Source organism: Trachurus japonicus, chromosome 6 (genome assembly GCF_045865225.1).
Source record: "Trachurus japonicus isolate A0001 chromosome 6, Traja_1.0".
In the NCBI taxonomy this organism is placed as follows: Eukaryota; Metazoa; Chordata; class Actinopteri; order Carangiformes; family Carangidae; genus Trachurus; species Trachurus japonicus.
In genome coordinates, this window is record NC_140912.1 from 12,485,386 (window position 1) to 12,501,374 (window position 15,989).

A 15,989-nucleotide genomic window follows, 5' to 3' on the forward strand; every position below is an offset into this window, starting at 1 on the left:
TATCTCATCTGCCTAAGTATTTTTTTGTTAGTCCATATGTTCCTTAATCTGCAAACATTGAAATTAGATCTGAGCTAAAAAAAAAAAAAAAAAGACAAAGATATTTAAACGTGGGAACCATCTTGAAAGCAACACCTTGATGCAATTAAAACAGATCCTTGCAGCGATGTTGAGACAACGCCAATCGTGTTTCCTTCCTTCCTAAGTCTTAACTCGTCCCACTGATGCGCACAAACAAATTAACATGTGGTTAAACCCACACGTTGAGGCACGGTAAACAAAGCAGAGTCATTTTCTAACAGCCCTGAAGCTCAGTGTTTTGAATATTTATCTTATCTGTCATCACCTTCTTTTCCTTACACAAGTAAAAAAACATTAATAACTTTTTTTTATATTTTGAAACACATACAAAATTGTTTTAGGGGAAAAGAAAAAAGACTGATTTAGGAATGAACAAAAAAAAAAGACTCACTCTAAAGCACTTCACTTCAATCATCATTTTAATCAGATTAGAGTCTCTGGCTAACAATGTGTCGTGGTGCATTAGCTTATTATTGAAGCATGAAAGTGAGGAAAGAATTTAGTCTTTATGCAAAATCACAAGATGTGACAATTTTTTCTGCATTTCTTTGGTTTTAATTTAATCATCATCCTCCCTGATCCCATGTGGGGTTGTAGAGACTGTTTTATCTTCTGTTCATTTAAAGACCACAACTGTGATAACAACGCACTCACTCTATCGCTAAAGAATAGTGAAACGGTATAGCAATATGCTGCTTGCTATTGATTTATGTAGAGTAATAAAGTAGAGGAAAATACCCATTACACCACAACCACCACAACAACAAGGGGCTGAAAAACTGATTGCCATGATGTTGTCTTTCTTCTTCATTTTCTGTTATGAATTGCCTTCACACTGAAAGCCAAGACAGCCCATTTGGATTTAACTGTGCAGAAAAATGACTGGGCAACATGGGGTGCTGACAAGAATCCAAAAGCACAGACTGAATTCATTCTGTTTCATGCTGTATTCCCAAAGATACACATATGAAGAATAAACAAATGAAATTAAAGAGAGAAATCATGCAGCTCGGAGGAAAAAAAACAAAATAGAAAAAAAGTTGAATAAACGAACTGATATTAGACATTAAAAAGCGGAGCTAAACAAACTATACAGTCTTTTGGAGGCCTCCAACATTTAACTGTGAGGGTAGTTACCTTCTATATTACATCAGTGTGGGAAATACTGTATACTGGAGTTAGAAAAAGAGACTAAAGTCAGAGTCTATGTGACGTGAATGAATGAATAGCTTGTTGTAACAAGGACTTTTTGTCAATAGAGTCGGCCTAATTAGATATTGAATATGCCATACATAAGCTTTCCTTGTCATCAAATGTGGTTTCTTGCCAGGAGACTCTAAGCAGCACTACTGGAGGCTACAGTGATTCACTATTGGATGAACTAGTTAGTATGCTGACTTCAATAGACAAAGTTTAATGCTACTAAAATAAATGCCAATTGAAGCAATAGCGAAAACTAACATATAGCTCCTTTAATCAACTAGTGTCTTCTCAGTTTAAGGTGCAGCTCAGAGATGATCGTCAAACAATACAATAAATAAACAATAAAATCATTTTATTGTATTGTTTGACAATGATGATGATGATCGTCAAACAATACAATAAATACAACAATAAAGTCATTTTATTGTATTGTTTGACGATCATCTCGTTTTTTTTGTGCATAAATCACATCATGTGCAGTTACTGACTGCTGTTGACTCCAATTAAATTGACATTGTAAATCATCAACATGTGTTTCATCCAGCTTTACTGTGGTGAAAACATCTGTCACTGTCCACAGGTGGGAAGCTGGCGATGTCCTTGTCTCTCAACCTCTGCTGCTTATTCTGTTTTCACACTCTCCTCCTGTCTACACCCCAAACCTGCTCCCTGGATGTCTATTCTCAGCACATCGTCGAAGAGACCGCTCTCACCAAAATAGCAACAGCTCACCTTGCGCTGGCTCATCTGCATGTACCTCCCTTTTCTCCTCCCACGTCTTCGACCACTGTGCTCAGCATCAAAATACCAGTGGGTTGAGCCAAGGACATTTCAAGGTCAGGAAAATACCAACATGCTGAAGTGGTGCTTGTTTTTGTCTTTGTGACAAAAATAGAGCCCTCAATGTCAGTGGCCTCTGAATGTATTATTAAGACTAAATAATATTCCTCACCACAACAGGCAATTTTCATATTTTACCAGTCCATACAATGATGCATTGTTTTCCTTCCAGCAGCCTATTCCTGCACTATCTCACCCCCTGTGAAAGTGCACCAGACACACGTGACTGTTTTCTACATTCTCCTGCAGCGTTGACGCAATCTGCACAAATGTATCATGCACACACTTTAAATGTCACCAGCCTGATGAACACTGAGAAGAAACCAACTCTGTTCCTACAAAAACAAATATATAGAAAGAAATATAACTGTACTAGAAACACATGATCTGAATCAACGCACTGAAATGATCACATGGATGCATACAAAGCTGGGTCTTGTCTTGTTATGTTCAGTGCTATTCACACAAAGTTAAAATCCTTGTTTTAATGAAGCCTTTGTACTTTGTTAGATCACAGATACCTAACCTAAGCTTAACTTTGAAATCAGCACATCAGCAGTGTCACTCTCTGATGACTTGAGTGTCACATCCACTGGTGGGTTTTTAGGAAAAGGTCTGTACGCTCCTCTCAGGGGACTGACCTGTCTGTGGGGGGAGGAGGCTGCAGGAGGTGCTGATGCTCTGACTCAGACCATCGACTTCTGGTTTGGGCTCCGGGCTCAGAGGCACGGACAGGAAGTGGTTGAGGTTGACTGGATGAGTCTGACTCTGGGCCAGGCAGGGCAGGCTGCGGCGAGACGGCTTCAGGCTCTTTTCCTTCAGGATCTCGCTGATGCTGGTGTGCATGCCTGAGGATGAGAGGGATGGAGGAAGAGTGGAAACTTTTTACATTTAATTTCTCCATGCATACACACTTGACAAATGAAAACATAGATTCGTCAGAGACACTTTCGGAGACAGAGACAGACACACACATGATACTTCATCTTAATATTAAGGTTGTAGGAAGAACAGAGTAGTAGTAATGTAAAATGCTTCCTTTGATTGTTTCATTTTGTTATTTTGTTTGTCACATGTTTCTTATCTATATCATATCTTATCTTCAAGAATATAATGACAGACAAACATCACTGCCCTGCATACTTGTCTAATGACAAAAGCACACAAAATCCAAAAGGGAGAAAAAAAGTGAGATGCAAGAAAACCTATCTATAGCACTTTACAGATCTAGTGCACTGTCTGAAATAAAGGGAGTGAATGGAAAAAAAGGGGGGGGGGAAACCACTTCAGCCATCAGCTGAGTCCATCTCTTTATGGGCTACAGTGGTGCTGATAATGTCTGTCCTTCATAGAGTGCATTAAAACCATCAGCACTCCCCCTCCATCAAATCACACAGGTCAATATCTTAAGACAAGCCTCGTGATGCTGCACCACAAAACTGAACATGCACACTCTATGCCTGTCAATCCTGCAACTGGTTCAGCAAAGACATGGGGTAACAATGCAGAAATGTGCCGCCTGCTACACACGGCAGCTTTCCCATTAGCATGACATTGTTTAACAGTAGAGGTCATTTTTCAGGGTTATTCCAGCTGTTAAAGAGGAAGAGTGCAGTGATAGTTGGGCTGACAAGATGGTTGAATTAGTGTTTGCGGCCAATAAATTGTAAATGAAATGATGAATTGTAAAGAGAAAGTCAGAGGTTAATAACAATAATGAATGTCCACCAATGGAGTCGGGACATTGTACTCGACCTTCACAGCAGGCAGCTGTTTCAGCGACGAAATTTATTCATGAAACGAAGGCGCTCACTCCACTGAAATGAGAATGTGACTTGCTTTTACCTCCGGTGAGGAACTCTCTCAGCGACCTTCCTGAAACGTTCAGATGCCTTGATAATTCACTCTGCACCCTGAGGGCCGCACGCTGCAAGCCGTGCACTAACTCACTCTCATGACACGGCTCTCAGTGGGATTTCCCAGTGCTGGTGGATGAGAATGGAGCCAGTTAAAGATGAGGACCCACGGGAAGCAGCAATCAGGCTGCTGATTTCTTGTGCAGCCCCTCAGATATGAAATGAATGGAAGCGGTGCCGCTCCAGATGGAAATTTCACTCAGCTGAGGAAAATTATTTTCAAAAACAGTTTCAAATTCATCATTTCAAATTTTAAACATGAAATCAAAACTTCTCAGTGCAAAACGAGGCATGAGTAGACTGCAAATGAATCTATTTGTTCATGTCGGAAAGTTATCTTGCCTTCTGGCTGATGATTGACTGATTTCCCAGTGCAGAACTTCTTCTTCAGAACTATTTCTACAGGATACACAAGCTCATCATTCCTTTTTCATACTCCAGTTCCATTAAACTCAATATTTAACTCAATTGAGCTGTAGGTTGTTCAGCTATTGTTCTGTAAAGAGTCATATTGTACCAATTACATCTGCAGTGACATTTGGAAAGCAAAGACTTTTTTGGTCCAGTGAGCAGAAGGTTTTGTTTCTCTCAGCAACAAATGCAGCAACGACATGCTTTATGACTGGACTGTAAAATGGTGTGAGTGGTGAGCCACTCAAGAGGCCAGGAGCCTAAAGTGCCATCATCTCCCAGTCTCTGTGGATCGACTGGAAGAGTGGATGCATCCTTACTTCATCTAACTGTCCAGGTAGAAGACCCTGCCTCTTCTGTCTCCATTACGCCGATACACAAACAAGGATTACAGTGTAGAAGCCAGATATGTGTAGCCAAAAGGTGCGTTAACTGGACTCCAGGCGGTTTAGGTAATCCCAACAGACATTGGCAAGGCTCAACATGTCTGAGATGATACATCAGAGTACAGAGAGAACTAATGGGTCCATAGTGGGGAAGCTCGGTGGTCCCGAAGGACCCTTAAAGTTTAAAATAGATCCACAAATTGGACAGGGCTGCTGTTGTGTGAAATTGCTTCCATGGAAATTTCAGAGCACGTGTAGATGGAAAATAAAATTCACTGGTCAAATCTCCGAGTTTCTGTGGATATTAGGGATGTAATATTGTTATCTGACAATCCGTGCCCAGTTCAAAGCTTTGGCTTCATTTTCTCAGGCCGGCAGACTGCGAACTCTGTCCCACTAGCAGCACACTCTGAAGGCAGTGCATTGTGTAAGTCTATATAAATATATAAAGGGTTCATCTAATGTGAAATCCTGTGTTTAATCTCGCTGTGTGCTGGCTAAAACTGGTTTATCGGGAGGAAGTTAATCCTGTGTGTATGTGTGTGTGCATGGACCGTACGTGCGTGAGCATGGGAGTCTGTGGGCTGGAGTTGAGTGTCTGAGTCCTGCACATGGAGGTGGGACGAAGTGACGACAGAAGAGCGGTGAATAAAAAAGATAGAGGCCTACGGACTGGACGATCGCAGTGAGGTGATACGGGGGTAAAAAAAAACACATCTCTGAATTTATCTCCATATCAGCACGACACAGGACCTTGACAATCATCCTGTGTGCCCTCTCACAAACACCCACTCAGGCTGAGCCGAGGGGAAGCTGGACCAGCTTCAGGGAAGGTCCTGATCCGGGATTTGGATCCCTCCTGTTCAGCGTGTCCATGACAGTCTTGTGATGTGAGATTAAAAGGATTTCTTTTGGTCTGTGCATGTGTGTGGGCATGATATTTCATATACCATACCCCATTGTTTACCTTGTACAGTTTGTACTGTGTAACTCTCTGCAAATGTTTGTGACAAACATAAAAATCTGAAATGTTGGTCGTGTTCATCGGTTTCGCTTTGCTCCTCTTGATTGTCTCTGTCATTAGAGTGAGCATATCGCTGGCAGTGCCACAGCGCTATTCCTCTGTGCATCTGCAGCCAATCTACTCTGAGCCAGCTGGAGGAATTTAATTTGAAAAATGTCAAGGATTTTATGATCAATATTAATCTGTCAGATTGCAGGAGAAGCAAAAACAATACTGAGAAAATTAGGGGAGGCTGTCCAACATGTGTACAAACACACATCTCTTTAGCTTTAAGTCACGATTTTGCAATGATCATTGTGAGAGACCTGAGCAGCATCCATTATCACATTATCTCCAAGGATGTTGCACAAAGTACCAAACAGAGAATTCAGGTCAGTGGGCTGTTTCCCATCATGCCTTGGTTTCCTTATTCTATATCTTTAATTATTCATCCATGTTCCCCCCAGCATCAGCATCACAACTGGGGAACATTCTGTATCAGGATTTTTTTTTTAATCACAACTCACATCATCACTGTTTTCCCCTCACAGGAACACTTGTCAGGGGATCCCTGCTTTACCATACTGGGGCAAAATAAGTAAATACATGACACACACACGCTCACAAAAAGCAGGACCCAACGCTGCGGCGGGTATTTAAAAAGTGATCACGTGGAAACAGGACTGAGGCAAACGTCCCCTACAGAAACGTTCCCAGAGAGCAATTAGAGAGTGTTTCATCCTCCGCCTGGCACCATATCAAAGGACACATAGACTTAGGATTTACACTGGTATCATTATCAGCCCTTGAATATTCAGCTCTTATCTTAAGCAGCATAGTTAGTACTCAAAACACACAGACAGTTCTAGCTGACCAAGGGCAACCGTGAGTACCAAATGATGATCTAGGTTTGGATTTCACTGAATATTTTTGCATTTTCAATGCAATTCTTGCAAGAAGTGTGAAAATAAAACATAAAGTAGTAAAATTTAAGCTCCTCAGTGTATTTGCTGTTCACAGCTGGAAAATTTAACTTGACTGGTTGAAACAGAAAATGTATATATTCAGCATCATACCAGTTTTTTGGTTTATAATAACTGCTGCACTGTTATTTTAAGATTGCATCAAGCATATAAAACTAAATAATAAATTCTTTACAGCAGGGAAAAACAAGTCTCTTCTTCCTTAAATATTGGATGAATTAATGTAATATCCAGTATAAGGCTACATTCAAAATATGAAGATCTGTCACTTGTGCATGTATGTGCAGTGGTAATGTCAGAAAAGATACTTCGTTTGTAGAAAAGTGACGAAAGAAAATAAGACAAACAAAAATTGTGCCATCAAAATAAAAGCATTACGTCCTCGAGCTGCCGAACAGTTTTTGTTTCAGGTTTTCAGGATGTGTGAGTGGAATAACAAATGTGAAGTCTCTTGAATGATTTTATAATTAATCCAGTTAAGTACAAATAACTTGTATAAGTAATCAATGGTTACTCATTCATTCATTTAATTATGGGATATGGTTATTATTCAAATGTGATATAGATTATTGTCTTATTGACCAAATCAACTAACCCTTTATAGGGCACTCATTTAAATACTTTGAATTTTGAAAATTACATTAGATTGTTATTCTAGAGAATCTAGGACATTAACAACTTTGACATTTTTCAAAATTTTTCATTTTCATGTAAAAAAATAAAGGTAAATGAAGTGAATATTCCAAGAAGTGTATGTATTAAAAAATATGAGAAAAACACATAAAAGTGCAAGAATTATTTAGTTTTAGAACATGTATGGCTTATAAATTGTAAACAGAAGATTTTGCAGACCAGCAGTACTCAAACACTTACATTATATGATACATATGTCTAAATATATATATATATATATATATATATATATATATATATATATATAGAGAGAGAGAGAGAGACATATATATATATATATATATATATATATATATATATATATACAGTCTTTTATATTATTATAAAATCACTTGTATTCGCTATTCATAGCTTCAAAATGTGAATGAAATTGACACTGACACTGTGTGGAAGTGATCATAAACAGTTGCGGTTGCTGTCCCATGTTCGTCACTGCAGGCGGCCTCGGTTCGAATCCCGCATTGGGCAGCCCTTTCCTGCATGTCATTCCCCCTCTCTGCCTCCCCATTTCCTGTCTCTCTCTTGACTGTGCTATCAATTAAAGGCAATACAAAGCCCAAAAAATATACTTAAAAAAAAAAAACTGTTGCCGTATTGCCCACTGAGAAACCAGATCACTGACTTGATTTGAAATTAGTGTGAAGCATCTACAGTGAACAGGAGCTGGTTTTCAAACACCAGTATGTGCAGTTTTGACTTACTGTTTTTCTTTTAGCACCACTGATTTGCATTGGTTATGATTAGAACTTTTGGCCCCTAAACAGCATTAAAAAAACAAGTGAAGTTAAAAATACATTATACTAAAAAAGTTTAAATAAATTATTGCTAAATTTAGTATTTTACTTGTACATTATCAATAACAAACAGGCCTACAATGGTTTTGTTTAAATAATCAAGGGTCACAAAAATCCATGGGGAAGAAAAGGAGCTAAATTAACCATAAGAGATGTGAGGAGAATTAAATGGGATATCACAGAACTGCAGATCCTATGGAGTGAACAGAAGTACAAAGTTGTCAGGTGCTTAGAGACTTGGCCAGGGTAAAGACTACTGACCCACAAGCACCACTGGGTAGGATTCACAAGTTGTAGAGTCAAGATTGGAAGAAATACCAGAGGACAGATTTGTTAAAGTTATTTGGAGGGATGGAATGAAAGTGACTCTCGCTGGACCAGATGGATTAGCCTATGGCTTGATCTCTAATGGACACAAGGCTCCACTTCCAGTCAGGCATCAGCAATGTCTAGAGGGGGGTTACTCGCAACCCCAAGCCTGCTGCCAGTCTGTGGAAGATACTTTCAGGCAGTGGTATAGGAGGATGTCATAATGCTTTTATTTTTAGAATAATGCTTCATTACATGCATCCATGTGTTTCACAGCTTGACTAGCAAACAGAGGCTTCAACGATGACCGAATGATGACCTGGCACCTCTTCCTGAGAGCGTGTTAAGGCTGTGTTTGCTGCTTGTGGCTTAAAACGATCAGAGAAAGAACAGAGTCGTGGCAATTATAGAACAGAGGGGTGGCTTTTTTGTTACGTCTTCTCTGAAAAATTATTAACAAACAGTTGGAGAAAAAAAATATTTTTGTGATTTAGTTGCCTAATAATAATGCACACATACAGTATATAGTATGTGTACAGAAACCCACATTTATTGTGTTATACATTCACATTTGGGGTTCACATAGATTCTGAACACTCTTTAATTTGAATTTATTCAATAATTATAATTAATCCTGATGCTTGCAGTTAGCCTAATAATCTCAATGTCCTTTGTCATCTGTCTGTCACGTGCAGCTCAGCACATCAGTCCGACAGTGGACACACCTCAGAGCAGATGGCACTTTTTACTCAGAGTATAAACTGTCTGGGGCCAGTTATACAATCCTGGCACAACCTCTGGGCTGCATCATTTGAGCAGATTAAACGTCTTCCTTCTCTCTCAATCTCTATATTTCCCCCCTCTTTTAATGTCACACTATCTTCTTATGCCCTCTGATTGCTTGTGATGACTACGTCACAGGATTTTCTGCAAAGCTGCTGTTGTGTCCATGGGTACACACCTCGTCAGGGGACTGCACTGTCCTCAGTAAACAAAATCAAGCATGAAGTTCACAGAAGACCATTTTAGTTCCATAATGCCACCATTATGTGATTAAAAACCATACAGGAACTTCACTGCAGCCAAACGTCTGCCTGTAATGTTCTTATAACCTAGCAACAAAACAGCCGCCGACTATTTAAAGACCATCAAAGTGTTAACGCTGCAAATGCAGGACAAAACAGCCTCTTTGTTTCAAACCGTTTGTCTGGTAATTTGACAAAAAGCTATTTTTACAAGCCGTGTTACACAAAACAAATGTTTGCCTAATAGTCTTCAGTAGCCTGTTTAAATCACCGTTTGTATGTCGTCTCCCCAAATCTGTCCTGAATTTATTGTCTGGATCTATAAAACCATCTGTCTGCTTGCATAAGAGGACAGGTGGCCTGCTTAGGACTGTGCAACCAAAAGGTTTGCCCATGCACACACACACACACGCACATACAAAGTTAAAAAGGGGACAATCCATAAACATAATATAGTCAATAAACAATTTCCATAAGGAAAAGCAGGGTATTGCCTTACTGTACAGTATATCTAATATTGATTGCTAAATACCTTTAAGAGAAGTTTGTTGCGCTAGAAACAATGTTAATGATACACTGTAATTACAAAATATTGTCATTAACAATTAATCTGATATTAGTTTCTCCATTGATTAATTGTTTGCTCTATAAAATTTTTTTTTTTTTTTAAAAAGGAAAAATGCCGTCTCAATATCCAGCAGCACAAGGTGACCTCAATTCTCTGATCAACGGTCCAACACACAAAATCAGTCAGTTCACTATTAGGCTATATTTTATTTGACTTGGACTAATTAGCTCAATTGCAGTGTGAACAAGGAAGTGGTTAACATCTTTATGAGCTGAAAGCTAACACTTAATGTCAGATACTGAGTGTTTAGTTTGTCAATAAGTTGGACCAACATATGGCTCACTTTTGTAATGAATGTGTCTGTCTTCGACCAAAACTGTCTTCTAACCTATAGCTCAGCTGCGAACTTCTTAAGGCGAACTGAGAGACTGATTTATATCGGTGTGCTGTTGATTTTAGAATCAATTTCCAGATTTTATTGATCAACTATAAAGCAGTTACAGCTTAGCCTCCTGGCTACACTAAGAAATATTTCCACCTCAAACACAGCACAGCTCTGTCCAGCTTTTCCACTGGTGAGCAAGCATTATCAGCCTGAGGCATTTTATGCTCTCATATAGTGTTGATGACTGTTTGTGAAAGTGCAGCCTGTGAATTTTTGCTTAGCAAGAGTTTGTGCGCCAACATTCACCCCGTTTGCCTTCAATTTAATGGTGCACTTAGCAGTCACTGACATATTGAGTGGGCCCTCAAGCCTGTAGCCAGATTTTTACATAAATCTGATACCATCCTGTGCTACATGCGTCCTGCTGGTTGGACTCACGCCAGGAAGTGGCTCTCTTTGTGATATATAATGAAATAAGACATGGTTTTCTCTTGCCGCATCGCTGCATGGAACATCATTCATAAAACAAAATGATAACTATAATAAAAAAACAAAGGTCTATTTGTATTATAATAAAATGACAAACAAGCTCTAACCCAGGTTGTACAGTCTACAGGGTGCATGTGGGTCATGGTGGAGGATGAAAGATTGAAGAAATACACTTCTCGTGTCAGTGTAAATATTCTACTCTTTTTTTTCCCACTCTGTAATATCTGCTTTTTTTTTCACACTCAAAGCCAGCGAAGGGAGCTGGAGCAGATAAGCTAACACCCTCTTCAGCAGGGCATCCCTCACTCATGAGATTTCTAACTGCCCAGCTCAGCATCCTCTCATCACACGCCAGGGGGATAGACCCTTACCTCCTCCTCAGCCAGGTGCATAAACGCTAAGAGGTCTCATTTATGAGGCCGCGTCAGCATGAAAACAAGAACTTTCCTCACCATTTATCTAAATTTAGACAGCCAGCTCATGTGTAATTAACTGAAAGTGTTAAGGAACCGCTCCTGTTCCCAAAGAGCCTTCAAATCAATACTGGTGGATGAGTAGGGCTATAATCCAGATGAAAAGGAGGGTGCAGATCAACAGATCAATGACTTGATAGTCATTTATGTATAGATTTGAAGGAATGTACTCCATTGTGTGGAGACCAATTATCTTCCTTTCATTGTACATTCTGTTATATGATCTATGTTAAGTTATTTCTGAATGCAAAAATACCAAATGTCCTCTCCCATGAGCTGGAGCCTGGTGTCTCATATTGCTTCGTCAATAACCTGCTGAGTGGAAATGTATTTTCCATGTCACTGCACTACATCAACTTTAAGCAGACTCAAATCTTTTTTTTTTGTATTACTTTCAAAACCACAAAGTCTGAGTGCAGCTATTTGTGACAAGTGTGTGTGACACAGGAGCGGCTCTACTTTCAGCATAAACTATTCTGCAGGCTCCTGAACGGATTTGTGTGGAACAGTTATTTCCCCAGTAGCCTATACGATGTTGTCACTGTTTATTCAGGCTGTGAATATTTGAATGACATTCAGACACGACTGTGAGTGCAGCAAAAATCTCTAAAATTAAAAAAAAACACATCTGCATTGCTGGAATAATGTGGAAAGGTCATATTTTTCTCCCTGCACAGCATCATAACTGCAACCATCCACAGCATCATCACACAAATGTGCTTTGAACTGCTTGGTGCTCTGATCAGCTCACTCATATGTGAAGTGTTACTCTGACACATCTGACCTCTGTAGCCTAACTCCTTCACAAACAGTGTATAACATCAAGAAGTGGGTACAATATCAAAACGGTGGAGAAACAGGCTTCATCCCCAGGGGGAGGCTCGTGCAAGAAGACCTCCAACTCTGCGTCACTGTCACAGCTAAGTACAGAGTCCGACGCCTCTGAGGAACATTTCACACCGCGAAACTATTCAACTAGGAGGGAAAAGTCACGGCGCGCACATCACGCTCAGCAGCTCCAAAATAAATCTCTGTCACACCAGCGACCAACCTTTCTGCTGCTTGAAGGACTGGATGGAGCCCGAGTGGTGCACCATTGCGACGTTCAGTTGGTTTCCAGCGCTGATCAACGAATTCCGTATTACGAAGAGCAAAATTGCGGGATACATGAGAAACTATGGAGAGGAGGCGTAGGTGTCGACTCTGCTCCCATGCTGCCGAGGCGATCTCACAGGCGCTGCGCAAACCCTCAGCAACACCTGTCTCAGCTCCGCATGCTCAGCCTCCCCTCCTCTCCCCCCTCCCCTCCTCAACCCACTCCGCTCTCCCCATCCACCACCACCACAAACCACCACCATCATCATCCACGGCTGTTGTCATGGTGACGGGCGGTAGGGGAGGTCCTGAGATGGACACGCCCCCTCCTCCTCCTCCGTCCTGATTTACCGACTCCAAATAAGCTGCGGGAAATGACCAGGGGCAGCAGATCTCAAATGGACTGACAAGGACGTGTATCGATTCGATCATCAATCATTCTGTTTTAGCTGAAAGCTGCGTGGATCCTCAGGGGTCATAATGTGAGGACGATAGGTACAAAAAAAGATACAGGATGAGTGAAATATCAGTGCAGTGCAAACAAAGAGGCAAATGCAAATATCACACCTTTAATTGGCCTATCCATAGTCATTTCATTTCTTTTCTTTAGTTTTAGGGCCACCATTATTTCAAAATGAAGGCATGATAATACTGTTGGGATCTTCATATTGTTACATGAAGTGATACTTCACTGACAGAGAAGTCAGTCTAAATATAGGACAGCCTTTTGAGACAGACTGTGATGTATTACTGCAGGAAAGTCAGATAGGATTCCACATGCACAAAGACCATCAGAGTGGCTAAACTCACCGACCAGCGTGTAATCCTCAACATAAATCACAGATGACAATGTGTTGTCACTGTCAGACTTCATTGTAACTTATTTAGTCCAAGAACAATTGACCAAAATATAAAGGGACATGGACCAGCTGACTTTCTTTTTCTTCTTTTTTTTAGGCTGAAGAGTTTGCTTTGGCAGACATTTACGACTGAGAGGTGTGAGAAAAACTCTAAACAATCAATACTATAGCTTACAACTACAGGGCTCACAGATCAGCTGTGCAGACACACTGCTGCTGCTGCTGCTGCTGCTGAGGCAGGGGATCCCTTCTCAGAGGGAAAATACAATATCAGCCATGAAAACTGAGCAGGATGGTTAAAATGACTGCAGTATAATTTGATAGCCTCGCACTAAAACTGAGGGCATTTTTGATGGAGCATTTGGTAAAAATTTAAAGACGTTGTACTGAAGTTAAGTGTTTTCTAATGGGGCTATATTAAGAATACATTTAGTTTATTTTAAAAAAAACTAAAAAAAAATTAATAATAAGATAGTATAAAACATGGTTGTTGTTTTTTTTGTTTGTTTTTTACAGCTTCTACACATGGAATGAAAAATTGAAATGGAGGAATTATTGATCACAGTCAATTTATGTGACAGTAAAACCGGCATTGTAAGATTATAAAGACAAACCACACAATATTCTCCATCACTTTGCCTCAATCTTATTGTGGCGTATCTGCAAGGTCAGTGGTCTTATCTCAATGTCAGCCACACTGAGCCGCAGACCAGTGGACCTCCAATCAGCATCCGATCCCCCTGAGTGTGTGTGTGTGTGTGTGGAGGGGGGGCATATTCTTCATGTTATTTCTATGTGAACTGCTGCTGTGATGTGGTCAGTCTTTAACACAGGCTGCAGTTTGGTCTGTGGTCCCACTCTTCTCTCACTCTCTGTCTGTGCTGGTATTCTGTGGAGTAGTCTGGCATCTGTCATAGATGCAAATACCATCTGTTTTCTTGCAGCTCAGCACGCCTCTCCTCCTCCCACTGTTCTGATGTTTATTAAGCACTGGTGGCAAGAGCTGTGTGTGACAACCCATATAGCATGTCACTGCACCACCAGGCAAATGCATTTCTTCCGCTGGGCCAATGAATAAATAAATAAGCAACTTTTTATAGGGTCATTTGCCATTTAAAATTTCATCTCTTCCATTCCTTCCAGTTAGTTTAGAGATGTAGGTCAGATGACAGGCTGCAGAGGGAGCAGGCTTTTAGATAAATAAAATACTGCCACCCTGTGGTTTAAAAGATGACTAACAGAGCTGTCAGCTTTCATTTCAAACCACAATGGGTTTTTGCATTATTCACTTCAGCCTATGCATGTAAATACAGAACCACAGATTGTTTCTCACATAGAGCACCAGCCAACTGTCACATCATCATCATCATCATCATCTAAAGCATCTAAAGTAAAGCAATCATTTTTTACAGTTAAAAGATATGATATCACCAAGTAGTCAGAGCTTATATAACAAAAATAATCAATAGGTTTATTAAATGTGACACTTAAATTAGCGATTAAATATTCCACTCAAAAACATAAATGTTATGAATGAAAATTCATCACATCTCTGTGTTTGCATGCTGTTCAAATAATCAGAGAAATCCCCACTCACTCTCACTCAAGAGGCTCCTGAGTGACTGTAACATCTCACATCAAGACGTTCTGCTAAGTTACTACCTCTGGCAGCGCTGAGGCTTAGCAGCCAAAGATCTGCTAATGAAGCTGCTCTAAAAGATCAGAGCAAGGTGCAGACAGTGTAAACACAGCCGATCATTGTCGTGCTGTTGACCTGCTGAGTGCAACCGGTGTCCAGTGGCCCACAGCACGAAGACGCCAATGGTCAACAACCTCATGAACTATCTATCAATGATAGAATAAGCAGCAAGATGCACAACGGGTAAGACACGTCCTTATTTGTTGTTGGCAAACTCACCGGAGAGTTGGTCTGGCTCCGTGACCCCAGAGTGGAGGCTGTTGGTGAGCGAGGAGCTCCACGACGCTGAGTGGCTGATGGTACGATTGATAGCAGCATGCCTGTCTCCTCCAGAGGAGCTGGAGGCCTGACTGTCCAGCAGGGGCACAAACATGCAGTTGTCCTGACGACATGATCCTGCAAATCACACACAAAACACAGCAATCAGAGTGTGTTCCTAAACTATTATTATTGTTGCTTTGATCTTGAAGGGTGCCTTATATGCAGACCATTATTACTGTACCTCTGCTTAAGTCATTGGTGGCAGAATGTAATAGCTTGTGTGATCGGATCAGTAGAGTTAGCAGGTGATCACAGTGGTGCAGCTCCTGACTTGTCCCTCTCATGTTGCTATGCTCATACATTTTTAACAATTCTTTTAAATTCCTTTTACCCTCTGACACTCGACACTAATGGGGAGCAAAAAGGGCCTCTCAATAAAACCAGCTGTGTAACTCACATGATCAGGTTAGACTGTCAATTAAAACCAGTAAAACAAGTTTTAACTTACACTGTTT

At 40.4% G+C, this 15,989-nt stretch overlaps 1 protein-coding gene across 6 annotated transcripts in view; it reads right to left on the bottom strand.

Moving 5' to 3' along the window:
• The window catches only part of ano3 (anoctamin 3), a 36,949-nt gene extending 21,331 nt beyond the window's left edge, over positions 1–15,618 (bottom strand). For 3 of the 6 annotated variants that reach the window (XM_085778880.1, XM_085778879.1, XM_085778878.1), the window contains exons 1-2: positions 15,433–15,618; positions 2,766–2,972 (exon numbers count right to left, since the gene is read on the bottom strand). In XM_085778880.1, the coding sequence (XP_085635006.1) occupies positions 2,766–2,972; positions 15,433–15,586 (361 nt within the window). In that variant the 5' untranslated portion in view covers positions 15,587–15,618. Of the gene's footprint in view, positions 1–2,765; positions 2,973–12,610; positions 12,863–15,432 lie in introns of those variants that run through there. The other 3 variants (XM_085778883.1, XM_085778882.1, XM_085778884.1) reach the window with 2 other exon arrangements.
• Positions 15,619–15,989: the final 371 nt, after the last annotated feature.